General features: G+C 37.4%; 5 protein-coding genes across 6 annotated transcripts; 3 read left to right on the top strand and 2 right to left on the bottom strand.

Moving 5' to 3' along the window:
• Positions 1-82: 82 nt before the first annotated feature.
• LOC110746333 (putative GEM-like protein 8) lies at positions 83-1,649 on the bottom strand. The gene is made up of 4 exons (XM_021946549.2): positions 1,247-1,649; positions 994-1,077; positions 623-912; positions 83-517 (listed from the first exon to the last, which is right to left on the bottom strand). Exons 1-4 carry the CDS (start codon positions 1,413-1,415, stop codon positions 335-337), a joined length of 726 nt encoding a protein of 241 aa, XP_021802241.2. The 5' UTR covers positions 1,416-1,649; the 3' UTR covers positions 83-334.
• Positions 1,650-3,271: 1,622 nt separating this feature from the next.
• Positions 3,272-5,181, top strand: LOC110746323 (DNA-directed RNA polymerases II, IV and V subunit 12). Its single transcript, XM_021946539.2, has 3 exons — positions 3,272-3,432; positions 3,533-3,625; positions 4,959-5,181. The coding sequence occupies exons 1-3, from the start codon at positions 3,393-3,395 to the stop codon at positions 4,979-4,981; spliced, it is 156 nt and encodes a 51-aa protein (XP_021802231.1). The 5' UTR covers positions 3,272-3,392; the 3' UTR covers positions 4,982-5,181.
• A 2,451-nt stretch (positions 5,182-7,632) lies between these two features.
• On the top strand, positions 7,633-11,839 carry LOC110746314 (putative metal-nicotianamine transporter YSL7). Its single transcript, XM_021946530.2, has 6 exons — positions 7,633-8,369; positions 9,573-9,733; positions 9,819-9,916; positions 10,007-10,141; positions 10,249-10,438; positions 10,545-11,839. The coding sequence occupies exons 1-6, from the start codon at positions 7,868-7,870 to the stop codon at positions 11,652-11,654; spliced, it is 2,196 nt and encodes a 731-aa protein (XP_021802222.2). The 5' UTR covers positions 7,633-7,867; the 3' UTR covers positions 11,655-11,839.
• Positions 11,840-12,606: 767 nt separating this feature from the next.
• On the top strand, positions 12,607-13,305 carry LOC110746263 (agamous-like MADS-box protein AGL62). The gene has a single exon (XM_021946473.2). The coding sequence runs from the start codon at positions 12,607-12,609 to the stop codon at positions 13,303-13,305; it is 699 nt and encodes a 232-aa protein (XP_021802165.1).
• A 1,146-nt stretch (positions 13,306-14,451) lies between these two features.
• On the bottom strand, positions 14,452-19,771 carry LOC110747142 (DNA-binding protein RHL1). 2 transcript variants are annotated; one of them, XM_021947344.2, is made up of 12 exons: positions 19,347-19,770; positions 19,151-19,261; positions 18,350-18,436; positions 18,058-18,260; positions 17,214-17,329; positions 16,819-17,045; positions 16,477-16,570; positions 16,341-16,390; positions 16,152-16,200; positions 15,911-15,945; positions 15,281-15,322; positions 14,452-14,839 (listed from the first exon to the last, which is right to left on the bottom strand). In XM_021947344.2, the coding sequence occupies exons 1-12, from the start codon at positions 19,665-19,667 to the stop codon at positions 14,804-14,806; spliced, it is 1,371 nt and encodes a 456-aa protein (XP_021803036.1). In that variant the 5' UTR covers positions 19,668-19,770; the 3' UTR covers positions 14,452-14,803. The 2 variants fall into 2 exon arrangements, 1 of the variants encoding a protein (XP_021803036.1); XR_002525131.2 differs by lacking the exon at positions 16,341-16,390 and having other exon boundaries at positions 19,347-19,771.
• Positions 19,772-19,823: the final 52 nt, after the last annotated feature.

Below are 19,823 nucleotides of genomic sequence, written 5' to 3'. Positions count from 1 at the left end.
TTAATTACTACCAGGCAAGGTTACGACAATTCAGCTTGTCCTTATTTTATATCAAAATTTCCTGAAAATCAAACTCATCACATCATCAGAATTCAGATTTCAGATTTCAGAACCAAACCATGAAACAATAGCGTATATCAACTTGACATGATTATTACATGGTAGGCAGGCAGACATCAAAAAGCCAAGAAACGAAAAAGGAGGAAAATACAAGAAAGAATACCACAGAAGAGAGCTAGAGGTAGCTTGTTTGCAGCGTTCCCAAAAACACATATCATGTACCCTTAATGGTAGGAGTCGAGTCCGTTTGATGGATGGATTTTATAAATTTGTTCTAGTTTTGGTTGGTAATGGAAATGGCCTTTTCAAGATTTCTGAAAGCTTTTTCATAACGTAAGAATCCCATAAACCAGAACTCGAAATCATCCTCGGTAACTATTTCTATGTACTTCTGTTGTGGTTTGTTCACATTCTCGGTTTGGTTAGCTCTTTTGATCTTCCTTATTGGTATCTGAACCTGCAAAAAATCCATTCCGCCCGTTTATATAAGTTGTCGTCTTCGTATATATAAATTAGAATAGAAGATTAGATATTAGAAGAAGAGTAAGAAGCGAATAAAAACCTTGTAAGGCGTTCGAACGACTTGTCCAGTTGCAGTTGCAGTTGCAGCACAAGGGACAGAGATGGATCTTTCACTGCAAAAAGCAAGCTTTTGAGTGGAAATAAAAAGAAGGCCAGGAATAGGACCCGCCGTGGTTGATAAGTAGCACTGGGAGGCCTTCAACAGCTCCTCTCCTTCATTTACACCAAATATCTGTTTAAATATATTCCTCCTTCCACCCTTCTGAATAATTCTTGCCCCCAAACTCAACTTCCCCTTGACAGTTTCAGACAGCTTGGGCCCAAGTTTCACTGCATTAATATTTAGAGTCAAATCAAGTCAAGTCTTCCGATATCTAATGAATCATCTTGGTTGAGAAATGAGTTTCTCACCGTGCTCGCGTATCCTGTATGCGAAACTGCTACTTTTCTTCCCAAATTTGGTGTTGAGGCCTTTCCCTGAATCACCTTCTTCATCTATATATTATATTATATTATATTGTTAGCCAGGCAATATACTTACTTGATTGCAATTTGCAACAAATTGGATATTTATTTATTTATACATAATTATTAAATTATTAGCTACACACACCCATACATACATAGATCAAGATCAAGTAAAGTAGCAAGAGTATGTAATTACTGGTTTTGAAGGAGGAAGAGCAATCTGAAGAAGATGGACTGTGGCATAAGCTGATAGGTTCAGATAGAGAAGAGTGTTGCTGCTGCCTGTCTGTCTCTGGTGTTGTGTCATACGAGTTCATATACGGATTTGCAACATATTCATCTGCAAAATGGTGTTTCCTTTCCATGTATGAAGATCCTCTTTCTTCCTGCCTCCTGGTGCAGCTTGTCTGCGGCTGGCAAATGTCAATGAGCTCTTGGTCTTGAAAAGTCTGAGTCTCTCCTCTCTATCTCTAGCTAGCTACTTAATAAAAGGAGAGATACAACAATAACAATACAAATGAATGCTATCCATATAAATTAATATAATACAAGATACAAGTTTCAAAGATTCTCCTTGTGGAGTTGTTGACTGACTGTTGAAGTTGAACATATATATATATATATATATATATACACATTTTCTTTCTAGAAGCAACATCAACAATCAACATGCCATGTATGATGCAGCAGTAAGCAAAGCAATTTCGTGGCAATGGGCGAGCTTGGAATTCAAAGTAGCTTCACTTTTCCATCAACTTCCAAGTCAACAAAAGATGGCTGGCTGACAGACTGAGTTGGAACAACACACAGTCACTAAATTTGTGGTTATTTGACTGATTGATAGATACATGGAAATTAGAGTCCCATATTTGAAAATTGAAAATTGAAAATTAAAAATCAAAAATCAAAAATCAAAAGAAAAGACTTGATGAGTAAAATTTGATAAACAAACTTAGTAGTGAGCTTAGCTACTCTAAATTCTAATTATAATATTGGTTTAATGAACTCATTCAGGTTATAACTTATATTATATATGCTGCATAAATAATGAACAGCACATAGCCACATAGCCACATAGCACATACATACAGAAGAAAGAGATACTGTACATGCATCCTTCACTAAAATATTACTAGCTCAACCTGCCTGCAGGCTGCAGCAACAAGTTAGTATTTTCGGTAATGTTTTGCGCACATGCCATTGCCAGCCCAGGGCTGCTCTGCTTTTGTTTGTCTGCAAATTGCATGCAGTTCCTTTTTTAAAATTTAAACAAACAAGTTTCCCAGAAACTTACTTCACGACTAGACCGCAACAACAAAAAATAATAATCATAAACTCCATTACCATTTGGGTTAAAATTAAATTAAATAGAATAATAATAGTAATAATAATGTTTTCTTTGACCATATAATTATTAATTATTATTAGGTAAGGTGGAGGATGGATGAGGTTGCCTTGCCCACTTATTTAATAGTTAATTGTCTTGGCAATGGTAGGCACTGGCAGACAGCATTTGTTTTTGTTTTATAGAAAAGGACTTAGTAGTCTGGATCTGGAATAAATTGAATAATCTCTCTCTACTCTCAAATAATGGGGATAAGGATGATATGGCATTTCATCCGATTCAAAAGGTTTGGTTTCTAAGGAGCCAAGCTTTTTTCTTTTCTTTTTCTTTGGTCTTATTTACGAGACTATGAACATGACATGTTGTATTTTGTATGGGTTCAAAACATATAGTTTTCTAAATTCTCACTTGCAAGAGATGTGATCTAGTTCATTGCAATAGAAGCTAATCATACGACTCACATACTAATAAATTGAAGCTATTGAACTATACCATTTCAAGTAAAACTGCCGTTCAATTCAATAGATACTTGAATTATTGAACAATCATTATGATGCTCTAATAGTAATAAGTCCACTGCCTGCAATGCGATGCGAGTGTCAATTTGCCAAGTTGCCAAACACAAAACAAACTTGTGACTGGTTTGGTTTGGTAGCAGCACCCTCGTCCCCCTACTCTTTCTTTCCCTTGCATTTTGAAATTTTATCACTAAAAGCCGTTGGGTTGGGTGTACAAGTTACCAGCTTCGGCTGTCACTAAAACCCAAGTTGCTATGTGACTAACAATCCAGTCCAATTTGTTTGGGCTTAGAACTCCAAGTCCAAACCAATTTCCGACCATGATGGAGCCATCAAACAATCAATGCATATCGTATATACACACACACACACATACGTATATACAATACAGACAAAAACAAGAACCCCCCAAAACGAAACTAATTCTGCTCGAATATCATAAACCCTAGAAGTAGAAAGCCCTTTTTGAACGTAATCTCATGGATCCGCAGCCAGAGCCAGTCTACTACATCTGTGGAGGTACTGATTTTGGGTTTGTTGTTGGAGAAAGTTGGCTGGCTAGGCTAGCAAATAGACACTAAATTAGTGTTTGTGTTCTCTTGTGTTTGTGTTGTTGTAGATTGTGGGATGGAGATTCCCTTGAAGCCAAACGATGTGATTCAATGCCGTGAATGCGGTTACCGTATCTTATACAAGAAGCGCACTCGTCGCAGTAAGTCTCTATCCTCATTCTTTAGATTTCATTCATATTACCTACCTTACCACCATGCATGATGTATCCTTTCCTTTTATTGCGATTTTTTAATCAACTTTTTCAATGCTCGTTTTCTGCTGGGTGAAATACATTAACTTGTATATGCTTGAATTGAATTGTTGCATATTCAATTCATTACTTGCTATTGGAAAGTACATAAATTTGGGGATTGGGTTTTCTCAATGATCAAATTTCAGTTGTCCGTTATGGATTTCGGTGATTGGAATGGTATTGTGAGTTGAACTTTTAAAAGCCTGGTAAAAAACACTGTGTTCTTCTGGTTGCCGCCCTTTTAGTGTAAGATGTGGATATGCTTTACATTTCATGCGTTCTTCATGTTTTGTAATTAATAGCTGTTATCTTTCCAGTCCTAATTAAAAACTTATTACACCATGGCAACAGACAATTACTTGTAAGTAAAGTGATAGGGTGTGTACAAGGTAGTTATGTTGATGCCAAATGGTTTTAGTTAGTTTTTGGGCTTCTGGCTTTGAGGATATGGTTTTATGTGCATAAAACAGATTGTGATTAGCCTACACCACGATGCACCAATGCTGTCTCAGTGGGCTTGCTAGAGCAAATTCAATTAAAGCATTGCACCCAATTATGCGCCTTCAATTGAATTTGGTCCGGAATTCCTACTGATTATTTATGGTCAGTGATTAGTCTAGCAGTATTGGTGCATATTGGTGTAGGCTAATCACAATCTGTTTTGCGAACAAAACAATACACGCATATGTCTCTTGTTCCCTGCTTTATTTTTCTTCTTCCTAGAGAGTTAAACTGATTGATTAAAGGCAATTGTTTTGTTGTGCCATTTTGTTTATGTAAAGCATTAAGTTATATGCTAGCCCTATAGTAATGTGCTATATGTAGACTCATTTCTTTTCTTATCTGTCATATTGGGATCACCATGTTATACTAACTACCAGCACAAGTATCACACATTTGATACATGCACAAGTTATATTAATATGCTCCTCTTTGGAAAGAACTTCATCCATCGATCCTGTAGTCCTATTTGAAACACAAACAAAAAAGGGATATACACACGCACACACAAGTTGTATTGCTATCATATACATATATATTTTTCCTATTGCATTGTAGTGTCCTTTTTGTAGCACTTGGGAATGCCTTTTGGCTAGCATTTTGATGGTGTTGTGAGTCCAATTTCCGGTCCAAGTGTTGCTCTTTTGTTTCTTTGCTGATTATGTTAATCACCCTATCTATGTTTCTTTGCTCTTTTGTTTCTTTGCTTGATTTATACGACTCATGGTTGTTTTTGCAGTTGTTCAGTATGAGGCACGCTGAAGAAGAGACTTGGTGTGCTTGTGTCGGTCAGGGATCCGTGTATTGAATCTGTTTGATGTCTTTGAACTTAAGTCTCACTGAGATGTTTGTATAATATCCGTACGTTTTTGGCCACTTGTTAATATTGTTTTGTTCTAAATCTTGCTCTTTACATGGTTGTATAATTATTGAGATTCACAAAATAATTGGCATTTTGGTCATACATGGGTTTGATAAATATATACAAGGGACAATATGTGTCTGTCCCCGAACAGGATGTGAATGCTGAGTCTGAGTGGTTCTTCCAGGCTCCAGCTAAAGCAAGCACTCAGCAGCAGTTAAGCCCATGGAGTTGTGAATAGATTATATATGGAGTCTTGAAAGTGACATGTTTTTATTTAAAAATTTACAGAGAGAGTCATCTTTCTTTGTACTCTTTACTCGGCAGTGCTAATTGTGTTATCGTCTCACATCCCTAGTCCTATATTCATGTGTTCACATCCTATCAAACAAAAGAAAACTGTCTCGATATAACCCAAAACACAATATTAATGGTTCAAAAGTTCACGCATATTGATATAGAACCGGCGGAATATTCTGTTTTTGCATCTTCCAAGTTCCAGCTAAGAAGATATTATGTATCTTTGACAATTATTACTAATTCTATAATTTCGAGAGAAAGAGACATCACTGGCATTTAAAGTGGAATCAAAAGGTTATCATTTAGAGGACAAGGGAGAAATTTGCGCTCTTCATAAGAAAAGAAAATGTACCTCAATTGCTAAAATCACGTAGCGTGCCGTATGCAGCGGTGTGACAATCACACTTATGAAAATTCTTTCTATTCTCTCTATGTACAACTAACATTTAAGAAGTTGAATTTTGATTGAGTCAAGGCCGCAAGTTCGACTAGTTTGCTAAAGTGAGCGGATTTTATTGAAGGCCGTCTTGGTCTATATATGTATTCTTGTTATGCTTGGTTGCTTGCTAGTTGCTGTCTGGTCTTCTGATTCACATTGCATTTCAAAGTTGTACGCGTACAAGTTCTTTCAACCCTTGGAAAATGGCAACTACATCACATGAACGTTGATGTTGGATGGACGAACGATGCATCCACAACCACAAGGACAAGGCACCAGTACTCGACTACATACCAATTAATTCAATTTCCACATGCTTGCCTTAATTAATTCAATTTCAATAATATATTAGATGATGGATGGATCAGTTTTAGTTTGGTCCAAGCCAACATCTTAATTCACAATCATTTTATTTAAGGAGCTGATTTTCTATTCCTCTTTTGTTTGGTTTGGTTTGGTTTGGCTCCCAATCCATGAAAGTTATTTTCTTATTTTGTGGGGAGATGGGATAGGATAATCAACGTATTGGAAGTTGAAACTTGTGAAAAGGACGTGATATATTATGCCGTAGATTCCAAGGTGTGGCGTGAAAAGGGCTTTCGTGGGGATGCGTGGGCACTGGTGGACCAATGCAAATAAACTCAATTTCAATTAGAGAGAGAGAGAGAGAGAGAGAGAGACAACTTACAACTTGCAAGTGAGTGACATGTGGACAGTGATATCCTTGTTTAGCTCACGGACAAAATTTGGTGGAAAATACTTTCCAATGTATTTTCTTAAGGAATGGAAAATAGAAAATTCATTTCCATGTTTGGTAATACTGAAAAAATAACCAGAAAATACAACTTTATTTTCTTTACAATGTTTGATTCGTGTAGGAATGTAAAACAAAGTTTATTTAAATTTTCAATTATACCCATACATGAAATCAAATAAAAAAATTAATGCATTTAAATATTCGTTTAATACTGGCTTATTTTCCCAAAGTTTCTCATGAGAAGGGAAAATGAAACTCAAGGGGTAGGAGGGTTACATTTTGCCCCACTATTTTTTCCATGTATCAGACAACCATTTTTTATGATTAAACTTACTAAACATGGAAAAACAATTGATTTTCCATCCCCAAATCTTTTTTTTTCATGAACCAAACGCGGTCTTTCTTGATAGAGAGAGGCTGTCCCGGCTGAGAGCCATATACCATGGTATGGTATTTATTATGTACAATTTACAGTCTTACAGACAGATAGTATACAATTATTAGTATAATATAATAGTAATTATTAGAAATATACGACAAATTTAGTTGACTTGATAAGTCAATGGTCACTCAGCCAGCCTCTCACGATCTCATCCTCTCGCTGTCAGTGTCTGTGTCTGTGTGTCTCTCTGAGTCTCAGCCCAACCCAACCCAAGAAGAAAATCCAAATGATTAACTGTACGCATACCCTACCCTGTTTGTGGCATTGTGTATATCAACATTTCTATTAAATCCATGGATATCATGCAATCGAAACGCAAGCAATGTGGAAAATCTACCTTAAAACTCATCGTATATCTTATTAATTCTAAATTTCCAGCTCTCTCTCTCATCTGTTTCTCACTCCTTGGAAAAATCAACGAACCAACTGTCACTCTTTATCAAATTAGTAATTGTATAATTTGTATTCTAGTACGAAGGGTAGTGTGTATATTCTTGTTATTATATATTCAAAGGCAAACTCAGCCATTTCATCCACACAAAAAAGGCAAACTCAGCCATTCAATATAATTCGATATATTTGTTGCAACTTGCAAGTAATAAATAAAGTCAAGAATGAATGGGCCTAGCCTAGAGAGAGAAAACAACAAAGTCGGTTTCTTTCTCTCTCTGCAGCAGCAGCAGCAGCTTTACTAGTACTCTTCTATATATTTACTAGTACTCTTCTATATATAAAGGGTAAAGCACTTACATTACATGTGGCCCGGCCTCAAACTCAAATCAACAAGATTGATCAATACATTCACGAGTACCCATATATACATTAGGCTATCATAAATAATATTAATTATGGGTAGTCAGCAGCAACATCATGATCAGTTCGAGTCCCAAAGGGATCATCATGCGTCAGAAGCAGGACTTGTACAAGGATTGAGAAAAGATGATTTAGAGCTTGAGGCGCTGGATCCGAAGAAGAAGACCAAGTACGAGGAAGAGGAAGAGGAAGAGGAAGAGGAAGAGAAGGAGAATCTGGGGTTGGAGGAGGAGTTTTCAGTGGAAAGGATATTTGAGAAGCTAACAGTGCCGTCATGGAAGGAGCAGCTGACTGTGAGAGCGTTTTTCATAAGCTTTGTGCTGAGCGTGCTCTTCAGTGTGATAGTGATGAAGCTCAACCTCACCGTCGGTATTATTCCTTCTCTCAACGTCTCTGCTGGACTCTTGGGCTTCTTCTTTGTCAGGACTTGGACCAAGTTCCTCGACAGGTATGGCCTCCTCAAACAGCCCTTCACCAGGCAAGAGAACACTGTTATCCAGACCTGCGTCGTTGCTTCCTCCGGCATCGCCTTTAGCGGTATCTGTCTATCTATATATCATCTCTTGACTCTATCTCTTCTGATTTTTTATTTTCTATCAGTCTATGTACTACCTTCATTATATTCATTCATTCATTATGCTTTGCTAATTAATAAGCTGATGACATTAATTAAAATTTAACATATCGATCTTCTGCCATCTGCCATCTGCCATCCATGAAGATGAAGATGAAGATGAAGATGAGATCCAGCTAGCTTCATTCATTTTGATTTTGTTGATGTCGTTAATTATTAGTTTCTTTCTGTAAAATGACATCTTCTTTTATTTTTTATTTCTTTTATGAAACAAGGAAATTATTAAAACCAACCAACCATGTTTTTCGCATATACTTCATCTATGTTGTTGTTAAATTTAAATAGAATTTTGCTGCGCTTAGGCCGGCATGATTTTACATTATTAGTATTTGATGTAATTAAATAAATAGTGAGAGTCGTTAGGCTGCGGATTGTGTTTGGTCAGAATTTGGGATTACATGTTGCTGATAGGCCTCCTGTCCTCACTCCTGAGGATGTTTTAGAGACTTTTAGATCAGGATAAGATTGGCTTTCTGCAGTTACTGTTTATGTGAATAGTGACTACCTTAGTAATTTTTTTGATGCATTTCCATCTATTGCCATGACAACCCAAGAGCCAACTATTCACATACGATATGAGGAGATGAATTTGTATGGAGTTTTGGTGTGGGAAATGAAGAATATGACTAGGTATTTATAGAAAAAAAATTCTGAAAATTCTGAAGTTTTTGGTTTTTGTTTCTGTTTTTCAAATTTTTATATTTTTAAATTGGCTGCTGATATCAGTGTGAGGTCAGCTTGCCCAGGTTGATGGAGCCCAACGCTTGCCTTGGCAAACTTTGGCCACAAGAAACAAGATTGGGGCCTAGGGGGTCTCTTGTCCGGGTGGCCCCTCCAGCTGGAAATGCTCCTACTAAGTCGAGAAAAAAAAAAAAGAAAAAAGAAAAAAGAGATTAAGTTTAGGCAAGTGGTGTGGTGGTGGTCCCAATATGATATGAAGATAAATAGTGAGGGGAAAGATGATTGAATTGAAATTGATGGTGTATTGTATCATATATCTGATATCATCTATCATGATTCATGTATGTATGATATAATGATATGCCAAGCTTATATATTTATTTATTTAAGTACGTAATGTGTAAAGTAAATGTACAAACTGACAGGAGGGTTTGGGAGCTATCTGTTTGGCATGAGTGCACGCATTGCCCAGCAATCCACAGACCACAGTACTAGTGATATCAAAGATCCAGGCTTGCTTTGGTTCATTGGCTTTCTCTTTGTTGTCAGCTTTCTGGGCCTCTTCTCTGTCGTGCCTATTCGAAAGGTACTTAATGAACTTATAAGAACTTTAGTGGATCAACTCTTTCAACACTCACTCACTAGTCAAGATAACATGAGATTGGTTTCAGATCATGATCATAGACTTCAAATTGACATATCCAAGTGGCACTGCAACTGCTCATCTTATCAACAGTTTCCACACTCCTCAAGGAGCCAAGCTAGCCAAGTAACTCCTCCTTCAAAATTATTTTTTATTTATTTTATGGTTCTAATCTAAACTCCTTTTTTTTTCTTTGGATTATTATTATTCAATTAGGAAACAAGTAAAGGAGTTGGGAAAGTTCTTCTCCTTCAGTTTCTTATGGGGTTTCTTTCAGTGGTTCTATACTGCTGGAGATGATTGTGGATTTGTAAGCTTCCCTACGCTCGGCCTCAAAGCATATCAGAACAAGTACTACTTATACATTATTCTTATTTGAATCTGTCCGATTATATATATATGTAATGTAATGTGGTACGTAGCTCGATCGATCATGATTCATGAATTTCTATTTGCAGGTTCTTCTTTGATTTCTCGGCCACATATGTTGGAGTAGGGATGATTTGCCCCTACATTGTGAACATATCTGTTCTTCTTGGAGGTATTCTGTCTTGGGGTTTAATGTGGCCTCTCATAGAAAACAGGAGTGGCGATTGGTACAGCAAAGAACTCAAGCCAACTAGCATGAATGGCCTTCAAGGTTACAAGGTGTGTGATCTGTTTTCTTTTCTACTACTCCTTTTTTTTTTTAACAAGTTATACTTGTTATCTTCAAACTTACCTACCCCTGTACTGTATTTAATCAATTCATTAGGTCTTCATTGCCATTGCCATGATCCTCGGTGACGGGCTATACAACTTCTTGAAGGTGCTAAGTCGAACCCTCATCGCCTTGCAATCCCAACTCCGAGCCAAAGATGTGAACAACATTCTCCCGATTGAAGATCAGGTGTCTCCAGCTGTGACCTCTGCTCTCTCATATGATGACCAGCGCCGCACCCAACTCTTTCTCAAAGACCAAATTCCAGCATGGTTTGCTGTTGGAGGCTATGTTGCCATTGCTGCAGTCTCAATTGCCACTGTACCCCACATATTTCCCCAACTCAAATGGTACTATATATTGGTCATCTACCTCTTTGCGCCCACCTTGGCTTTCTGTAATGCATATGGCTGTGGACTCACTGATTGGTCTCTGGCCTCCACTTACGGAAAGGTGGCCATATTCATGATCGGGGCATGGGCCGGCTCCGCACATGGTGGTGTTCTTGCTGGCCTTGCAGCATGCGGAGTTATGATGAACATTGTCTCAACAGCCTCTGATCTAACCCAAGATTTCAAGACCGGCTATCTAACCTTGGCTTCCCCCCGCTCAATGTTTGTGAGCCAAGTCATCGGTACAGCAATGGGTTGTGTAATTTCTCCCTGTGTGTTTTGGCTCTTCTACAAAGCCTTCACTGACCTCGGCACACCAACAAGTGCCTATCCTGCTCCCTTTGCTGTTGTGTACCGTAACATGGCTATTCTCGGGGTGGAAGGCTTCAAATCTCTCCCCAAGCACTGCCTCTTACTTTGTGCCGTCTTCTTTGGCGCGGCCATTCTCATAAACGTGATCAAGGATTGCATTGGTAAGAAGAGGGCACGCTTCGTTCCACTACCAATGGCAATGGCAATACCTTTCTATTTGGGATCGTATTTTGCCATTGACATGTGCATTGGGAGCTTGATAGTGTTTCTGTGGGAAAGGGTGAACAAGGCCAAGGCAGATGCTTTTGTGCCTGCAGTAGCTTCTGGTTTGATCTGTGGGGATGGGATTTGGACTTTGCCTGCTTCAATACTTGCTCTTGCCGGGGTTAAGCCACCAATTTGCATGAGGTTTTTGTCAAGGGCAGAAAACGACAGAGTTACTAAACTCTTAACTGGTTAAACCTAAGGCTGATCAGTATGATTGATAGCCTAGGTATATGAATATGTGCAAAGTCTTGGAATTAGAAGGTTGCATATCTCTGTAAAATATCAAAAGCTGCTTTGGAGCAGACCAAGGCACTGCCAAATAGCCGTACCAAACTATGTTATTAAATAAAATTACATTAAGTGTTTTGCTTGCTTAAATTGATAATTAATCTCTCGTAGTCGATTTAGTTTACATAGCGCCATTCATTTTTAGGACAATATCCCCTCAGTGTATCATTCACGTTTCTATTCCATTTCAATCTTGATTTCATTTCTTCCAAATAAGCAATTAAAATCTCCCCTCAGTGTATCTAATACAACTTAATCACGGTTGATGAACATGTATATATAGTGTGACCAGGCTAATCAAGCGTTAAGTTTGACGAGCGATCAACTAACAATATGGATGATCAGAATCAGAAGGGTCTAAAAACATTCCATTGCCTAACTATGATGTCGCGTGGAGGAAGTAAGTATACCGTATATGTATGATACTATGATTTTTGAGAGGAGGAGGTGCGCCCATTTGATAGCAAGACGGACTATATAGTGTACAGGAAAAAAGGCTCTTCAAACGCAAGGAAAAGAAAGACAATAAACAATCGATAATGGTAAAAACAAAATTGGAAGTGCCACCCGAAATTTTTTTGGTCCTCTTTAGATTTGAAGTGCGTAAAATGGAAGTAACGACTTATGGGAATAACAAATGATCTAATACCATAAAATTTCAGGGGTTCACTTCTCTATATATTTACATATAAGCATCTCCACACTCCAAACCAAGGCAAAGAAAGGCTATCATCATCATCACTAGCCAAAGTAACCGAGAAAGAAAAAACCTCCTTTCAGTGAGTTAATTTTATTTATATTTTGTAAAACCTCCGTACAAGGTAATTAAATATTATCATTGGGAGGTTGTTCCGGCCATGGAAGGCAGGAAGACCAAGGGCAGCCAAAAGATTGAAATGAAGAGGATTGAAAACCAAGATGATCGCCTTGTTACTTTCTCGAAAAGGCGATCTGGTGTGTATAAGAAGGCCAGTGAGTTAGCAACCCTATGCGGCGCTGAGGTTGGTGCGGTGGTATTTTCACCCTCCGGAAAGCCATTTTCCTACGCTAACTCCTCCATTGACTCAATAGCCAACCGATTTCTAAATGGCCACCGCCACCATCATCAGCACCATGATAATATTAATGATGATATAATGAATATTGATGCTCTTGATCGTAGCCGCCATACTATTGTGGAGGCCTACAGGCAGGTAAGAATCGATGAGATGAATAAGAAACACAACGAGTTGGTGAGCAAGCTAGAAGTTGAGAGGGAGCGAGGGAAAGCGCTTCAAAAGAGGATGAAAGCAAAAGCAGAAGAAATATCATCATCAGCAGAAGCAGGTGGAAGCACTGGAAGCACTGGAAGCAGCAGCAGCAGCGGCAGCAAGAGCCAGTTACAGGGCTGGTGGGAGGCTCCTTTTGAGGAGCTCGACTTGATAGGACTTTCGTTCATGACATTTCAAATTTTGGGGTTTCACAAATGGATTTTGCATTTTGAAGTTTCTCATTTTCTAAATGAGTTCGCATTTTTGGGTTTCGCTATGAATTTTTGCACTTTAGGGTTTCGCTAATAAATGGTCACATTTTGGGGTTTCGCTAATGAATTTTCATATTTTGGGGTTTTTCTTAAATAAATTTACGCAATTTTTTTTTGGTTTCGTTAATGAATTTTCGCATTTTTGGTTTTGCTAACAAATTGTCGTATTTTGGGGTTACGTTGAAGAATGTCGCACTTTAGAATTTCGTAAATGAGTTTTCACATTTTTGGGTTTCGCAAATGAGTTTTCACATTATTTGTTTACGAATGAATTTTCCTATTTTAGGGTTTCACTAATGAATGGTCAAATTTCGGATTTTCATAAATGAATTTTTGTATTTTGATGTGTTGCTAAATAATTTTCACATTTTAGGGTTTCATCAATGAATTGTCGCACTTTGGGGTTTTGTTAATGAGTGTCGCATTTTAGAATTTCATATATGAGTTTTCACATTTTTGGGTTTCACAAATGAGTTTTCACATTTTTTGTTTACGAATGAATTTTCCTATTTTAGGGTTTCACTAAGGAATTATCAAATTTCGGAGTTTCAATGAATTTTTGTATTTTGATGTGTCGTTAAAGAATTTTCACATTTTAGGGTTTCATCAATGAATTGTCACACTTTGGGGTTTCATTAATGAATTTTCTCATGTTTCGGTTTCACAAATAAAATTTTGCATTTTTGAGTTTCGCTAATGAATTGTCGCATTTTGGAGTTTCGCTAAAACCCAAAAGGTGAAAATTAATTTTTGAAACTCTAAAATGCAAAAATTCGTTAATGAAACCCTAAAACTAGAAAATTCATTCATGAAACCCTAAAATGAGAAAATTCATTTGTGAAACCCCAAAATGCGAAAACTTCATTAACGAAACCCCAAAATGAGACAATTCATTCGTGAAACCCCAAAATGCGATTATTTATTTATGAAACTGTGAAATGCGAAAATTCATTTGCAGAACCCTGAAGTGCAAAAATTCATTAGCAAAACCCCAAATGATTAGTGAAACCAGAATACAATCAATAACCATTTTCCAAAAACTCAAAAATCAACAAAAACAAAGATAATTAGCTTAGAAATATACTTAGAAACTAAATTGAATCGCATCCAGATTTCAAGCCTCAAGGGCTTTGTAGCATCCCAAGTCAACAGTCAGCACCGTGGTTATACCTTGTCCATATTAAAATTTAAGATGTCAAATGCTTTATTTATTAGTCTCGGATAAAATCAAATATAAAGAAGAAAGAGGAACAAGAGGGCATATGTGTCATCTTAAAACATTTATGAAAACAATCCATGCCTGCAAATAATAAGAAAGTGAAGATTACAGTACGCGGCAGGCAGGCAGGCAGGCAATGTGTCAATTTTTGAGGAGCTCTTCTGATAACACTAGACGAGTGAGCGAGCAAGCTCTTCAACACTCCTCATCATCATCATCATCCCTTGGGCCTTGCACAGGGGACCAATATCACATCACTTTGCTTGACACGGGTGCATCTCAAATTCTCTATACACCCTCTGTCGTTACCATCTCAAGCAGCCCAATCCTCATCACTAAGATCAGTGTCCTGCACAACGCATAAGCTCAAAAACTCAGCCTTTTCCATACAAATGTTGTGCCATCGCCATCAATGGCTACCAAGAGCAACAATTAAGGTTCACTTTCAGTAAAAATAACAAAAGTAAAGGAAATGGTATTTTGCTAGAGCACTGCATGAATTATGCATATGATTGTTGTATCTCATGCATGAGAGGATCATACGTCCGTTACTCTAGCAAATATCAATCACAGTTTCAACTAGGAAATAACATCTTGAAACAAATCATTATCATCTGGCTTTACATGCCAATTTCCAGTGATCAGCACCCAACGCACCAACCCATCTGATCTGATATATACCATCACCGTTGAATTACCAATCACCTCTGTGCCATCTTCAAGGACTTACAAATTATATATATCCATCTCCAAAACAGTAGAAAAGAGATTTAAATAAACTAGAAATTACCTGTGAGCTACTTGAGAATTCTTCAATATCATCCTCTTCAACCTACATGTTTATGTACAATTTGAATTACCATTTAAGAGGTCGTGCTTGAAAGTAAAACTCAAGCTGCAATATAAATCACCTCCAAATTTGCACTAATACAAAAATATTCATACTAGGAAAAATCATTTATGAAGTCGCGACAACCTAATTTATGGCCAATAGAATATATTTCGTCACTATGAAGCATATGAAGCATACTTCTATGTAAGATAATGCTCTAAAAGACTTCTTTCTCGGTGGTTTGTTAGTTTTCATTCAAGGAGAACTAAGCACATGATCATATTCAAACAAGAGTGGGGCCAGAGATCCACTCTAATGAACCAATTCCCTCTTCTTTCCACCTCCATCCTCCAAATCTAAGGGAATCACAAGAATCAACAATCTTATGTTTACACTGAGAAATACATTTTGATTAGAGTAGAGCTTCTTTTGGAGGATAAATTAGAGCAGAGCTTTGATAACAATCACAAATATAAGTTCTAATGAAATTAAAATTTTAAAAAAAAGGGAAGAAAAAAAATTGGGAAACTGAAACCCTAATGACCAAAGTACAAAGAGAAACACATATTATCCCAGACACAAACATACCTCATCTTGTTTCTTCTTTGCCAAGCTTTTGCCTCCTACACAAACACAGAGGTCAATTATAAGCTAACTTGCCCACATGTAGATGCATACTTAAGAGAAGCTGTTATGAATAACTTTCAGAATAAACAAATAATACAAGCGGGAAAAAGTAACTATCCAGAAGAAGCATGATAATAAAAAGGTAATCAATCCCATAACATTTGAATATGGATTTTGTTGAGAGAGAGAGAGAGAGAGTGACCTGAATCCTTTTCCTCGATAGTTTTTGCCTTTTCCTTAGGTCGTCCATCCTGCAAGGACAAAAAACTACCTCAGCTGGGGTAACACTCCGATGCAAAGCAGCCATGGCTAAGAAAAGGAAAAATTAGCCAGAATTGTTGTTTGAAAGGGCAGGGAGAAGTGGAAAGGACCATTAAGAACTAACAGTAACCTGATTAACCTTCTTCTTTGAATCAGTTTGGTGCGACTTCTGGCCAGAAACTGGAAAACATCAACAGTTTTCACTGTTCTGAGTATTCCGATACCAATACATTCATAATAAGAAAACTAGTTGGGAAAATAGCAACCTTTTGTGGATGCAGGTTTCTTTGGATTTTTTGGTGTTTCATGAACCTTTGAAGAAGGAAGCTGTACTTGAGTTTGCATACTGGAGTCCACTTTCTGTATAAAATTCAGAAATTTCAGAGCATGGTAAGCATCAAGCAGGAGTTGAAGGCAAAATGGCAATGCATGGTGCGCTATTTTATTTTCATATGCCCAAGAAACTCAGAGATGAAGCCCACCCTGACCGGGTGTTTCATTTCGGTTTTCAGTTTCAGGCTTCTTAATAGTCCTGAAACATACCATAGCTACATAACAAAAAGTTCCCACGAGTAATAAAACTAACAATAAAAGTCATAAAACTTTACCTTTTTCTCCACTCTCTTAAACAATGTAGATATAGTAGCCTGAATAAGCGAACTGTGATTTCTATGAGAGTCCTCCACAGATGTAGTCACTGCAAAGGTAGAATGCGATTGTTTCTTTGATTTAGCTTCTGACACAGGGGACTCCTGATTTTGTTTGGGAATTTGAGCTCCTTTCACAGAATCCTCATTAACAATGTCAACGTCTCCAAAGCTGAGATTTTCAGTCTGTATCTACCAGTTAAGGGAATCAATCAAGGTATAGCTAACTGAGATGGAAGGTTGATGTAATGAATGTATGGTAAACCCAAGTTCAATTTACAAAATAGCTGGTGGGTACATACAAAAGTAAAATTTTAATGTCAGAATTCACCAAATTAAGACAAATATAAGGATATTCCCACTAGCATGCTTCCCGGATGATGAATCAAGTCCCTCAATTTTTTCATCTTCTCCTTCGCTTAAGTAAGTATCGCTTTCAAAAGAATCATCTCCAGAAGAAGCATTTCCAAAACTGTACCAACAAAAATGTTAGAGATAAATGGAAGGGTGAGCATGATACAACATCTACAATTAATTGGTGACAAAACAGGAGTTCACTGAAGCCTGTGTGGACACATCACAGGAAAATGTGTGCCTTCTGGACAATGAACAAGCACTCTCGTTTCTTTTATTATTCTCCAGTAAAAAGAAAATATATCAAAATGGTTAATTATCTATGATAATCTAATTAAAGGTTCCACAACATATCATGGAGATAATAGACTAATAGTTTACATATTTAATATCTGTAGAGGCTACATGACATTTCCACAAAACAACTCATCTGCTGAAAAGCAATGAGTGCATTCAGGCCTTCAATAAGTGACGTCAGAATGGACATTGGGCATCAGTGCCCTTTGTAACTATTTGCAATATGTTTCATCTATTTTTTTCCCTTTTTCTTTTGGATGATAAGAACTACTTACTCATAGGTATATGAGATAGGTCTGAAAAGGCAAATATGGTAATGCAGCACAAATGAAAAAAATATCTTTTGTTTCCAATATTATCATTCAGAGATGGCCTCAGCACCTATAAGGTACATGTGTGTGGGTGTGTGTGTTTGTATGTTCCTGTACAAATATGTGTACGTATATATGTATCTAGTTTGCATATTTAGTATGTGTGTACTTAATTCCCCTAGCTTCTGATCTCTTATGACAGTATCTAGTGAGTGCAATAAAATGTTTAGGCCAGTACTTGAATCGTTTTCTGGCAGTTCTTGCTGAATGTCGAACAGGTGTTGCTCTCACCAAATCCTTGTTTCCATCATCTGATACATTATCTTCAACATTAACATTTGGGGAATGTTCTACATATGTAGTTTCATTTTTACGATCACTTTGCTTGTTTGCAGATGTTGAACCTGCACCACCTTTAAAGTCATATTCTGCATGTTGTCCCTGAAACCAACAAATTCCTGAGAGTGGATCATCAAAAAATGATATGTACATTTTATCAACACAACAGATCTATATGAACAGAAACTAACCTCAGTAAGTTCCTTAGGGAAATCAAGTTGGGCTTCTTCGGGGTTCTCAGCTTGTGTCCCAATCCACCAAGCATCGGAAAATACGACCTGGGACATGAAAAGCTAATGCTGATATATATGTGTAAAAAATGCTTTGAGAAGCTCAGTTTCATATAACAAGCACATGGCCATAGACAAACAAAACGAAAGATGTGGATTTTTTGGAAAGGGGCTGCAAAATGGCGTTATCACACTCTGTAAGAAGAACAAGAAGAAGATTCTTGGTGGAAGTTGTATGAAACAATAGCTCTGAAACATTATGTACACAAAGAGAGGAGTTGCAAGCATAGGGTAATTAGTATGAATACAATGAAGACATGCTATTTCAATAAACCCAAAAGATACAAGAATAAAATTTATGTAGTTCTTTTGCCTTATGAGATGCAACTTTCAGAGTACAAGTTTCCAAGAAATATCAGCTTTGCAGTTCTTTTGCCTCATTCTCAACCAACTAATACTTAGTTCTATGAGTCTTAACTGAATCAGTTACCAGTTAAAAACAAGTAGCAATTCTAACTTATTCAGACATGCAACTATTGACTTCTAATAACCCTCAAAGAAAATCATTAGAAAATGGAAAAGAATTCAAATGATATGATAAAAGGTCAACTTGTCTTCAAATTTATATCATAATTGACAGTTCTGCACTGCTCATCAACCAAGCGTATGAACAAAATGGTATAAGATACGCATCTTTCTACGACCCCTTAAAATAGAAACTTAACAATCAATGTGGCAAACAGACTGTAGAAAGTAGCTGACCATATTATCGAAGTAGTCCTCGCACATGACACTCTTCCCACCCCTAGGGAACTGCATAGTCAGATACCTGTTCTTGGGGAACACAATAGTCCCAAACAACTTCATCCGACCCTGAAAACCCCAAAATTAAAATTTTTCTCAGAAACCAAACAAGCAAAATAAAATTAGAGAAGGATGAAGGATGAAAGTAGTAGACCTGAGGGAAATCGAGGTATAACACGGGGTTCTTGGTGCCCAAATCCTTGAGCTCACCGATCTTACCGCCTCCAATGGGAGCAAGGAGGCCAGGGAAGGAGAAGAGGAACCTGTTCTTTCGCTGAGATTTCTTGAGAATGTCTTTGCCATGGTGCTTAACAACAGTGTTTGAGGGGGTGAGAGGCGCGTGGGGCTTAGCAGGGACCTCTGAGAGTAGGTTGTTGGAGAAGGCGAGGGCTTTGAGCCTCTTGCGCTGCGTCACCTCTGGGTTTGGATCCTCTTCGTCTTTGCGCTTCTTCTTCGATGACGAGGTTCGCGCCATTTTGATTCCACCGGACTTTTCTCTTTTTCTCTCTGTCTGTTCCTCCGACTATTATTTTATATTGATTTGTAGGGTTTTATTGACTTCAGAAGGAAGGCGGGAAGCAGAGAAAAACCCCAACTTTATTCTTATTATCCTTTTATTTTATTTGATAAT

The sequence above is a fragment of the Prunus avium genome, chromosome 5 (genome assembly GCF_965620075.1).
Source record: "Prunus avium chromosome 5, drPruAviu1.hap1.1, whole genome shotgun sequence".
Classification (NCBI taxonomy): Eukaryota; Viridiplantae; Streptophyta; class Magnoliopsida; order Rosales; family Rosaceae; genus Prunus; species Prunus avium.
The sequence above is the reverse complement of the archived record's forward strand: the minus strand, read 5'-3'. Positions and strand labels throughout refer to the sequence as shown.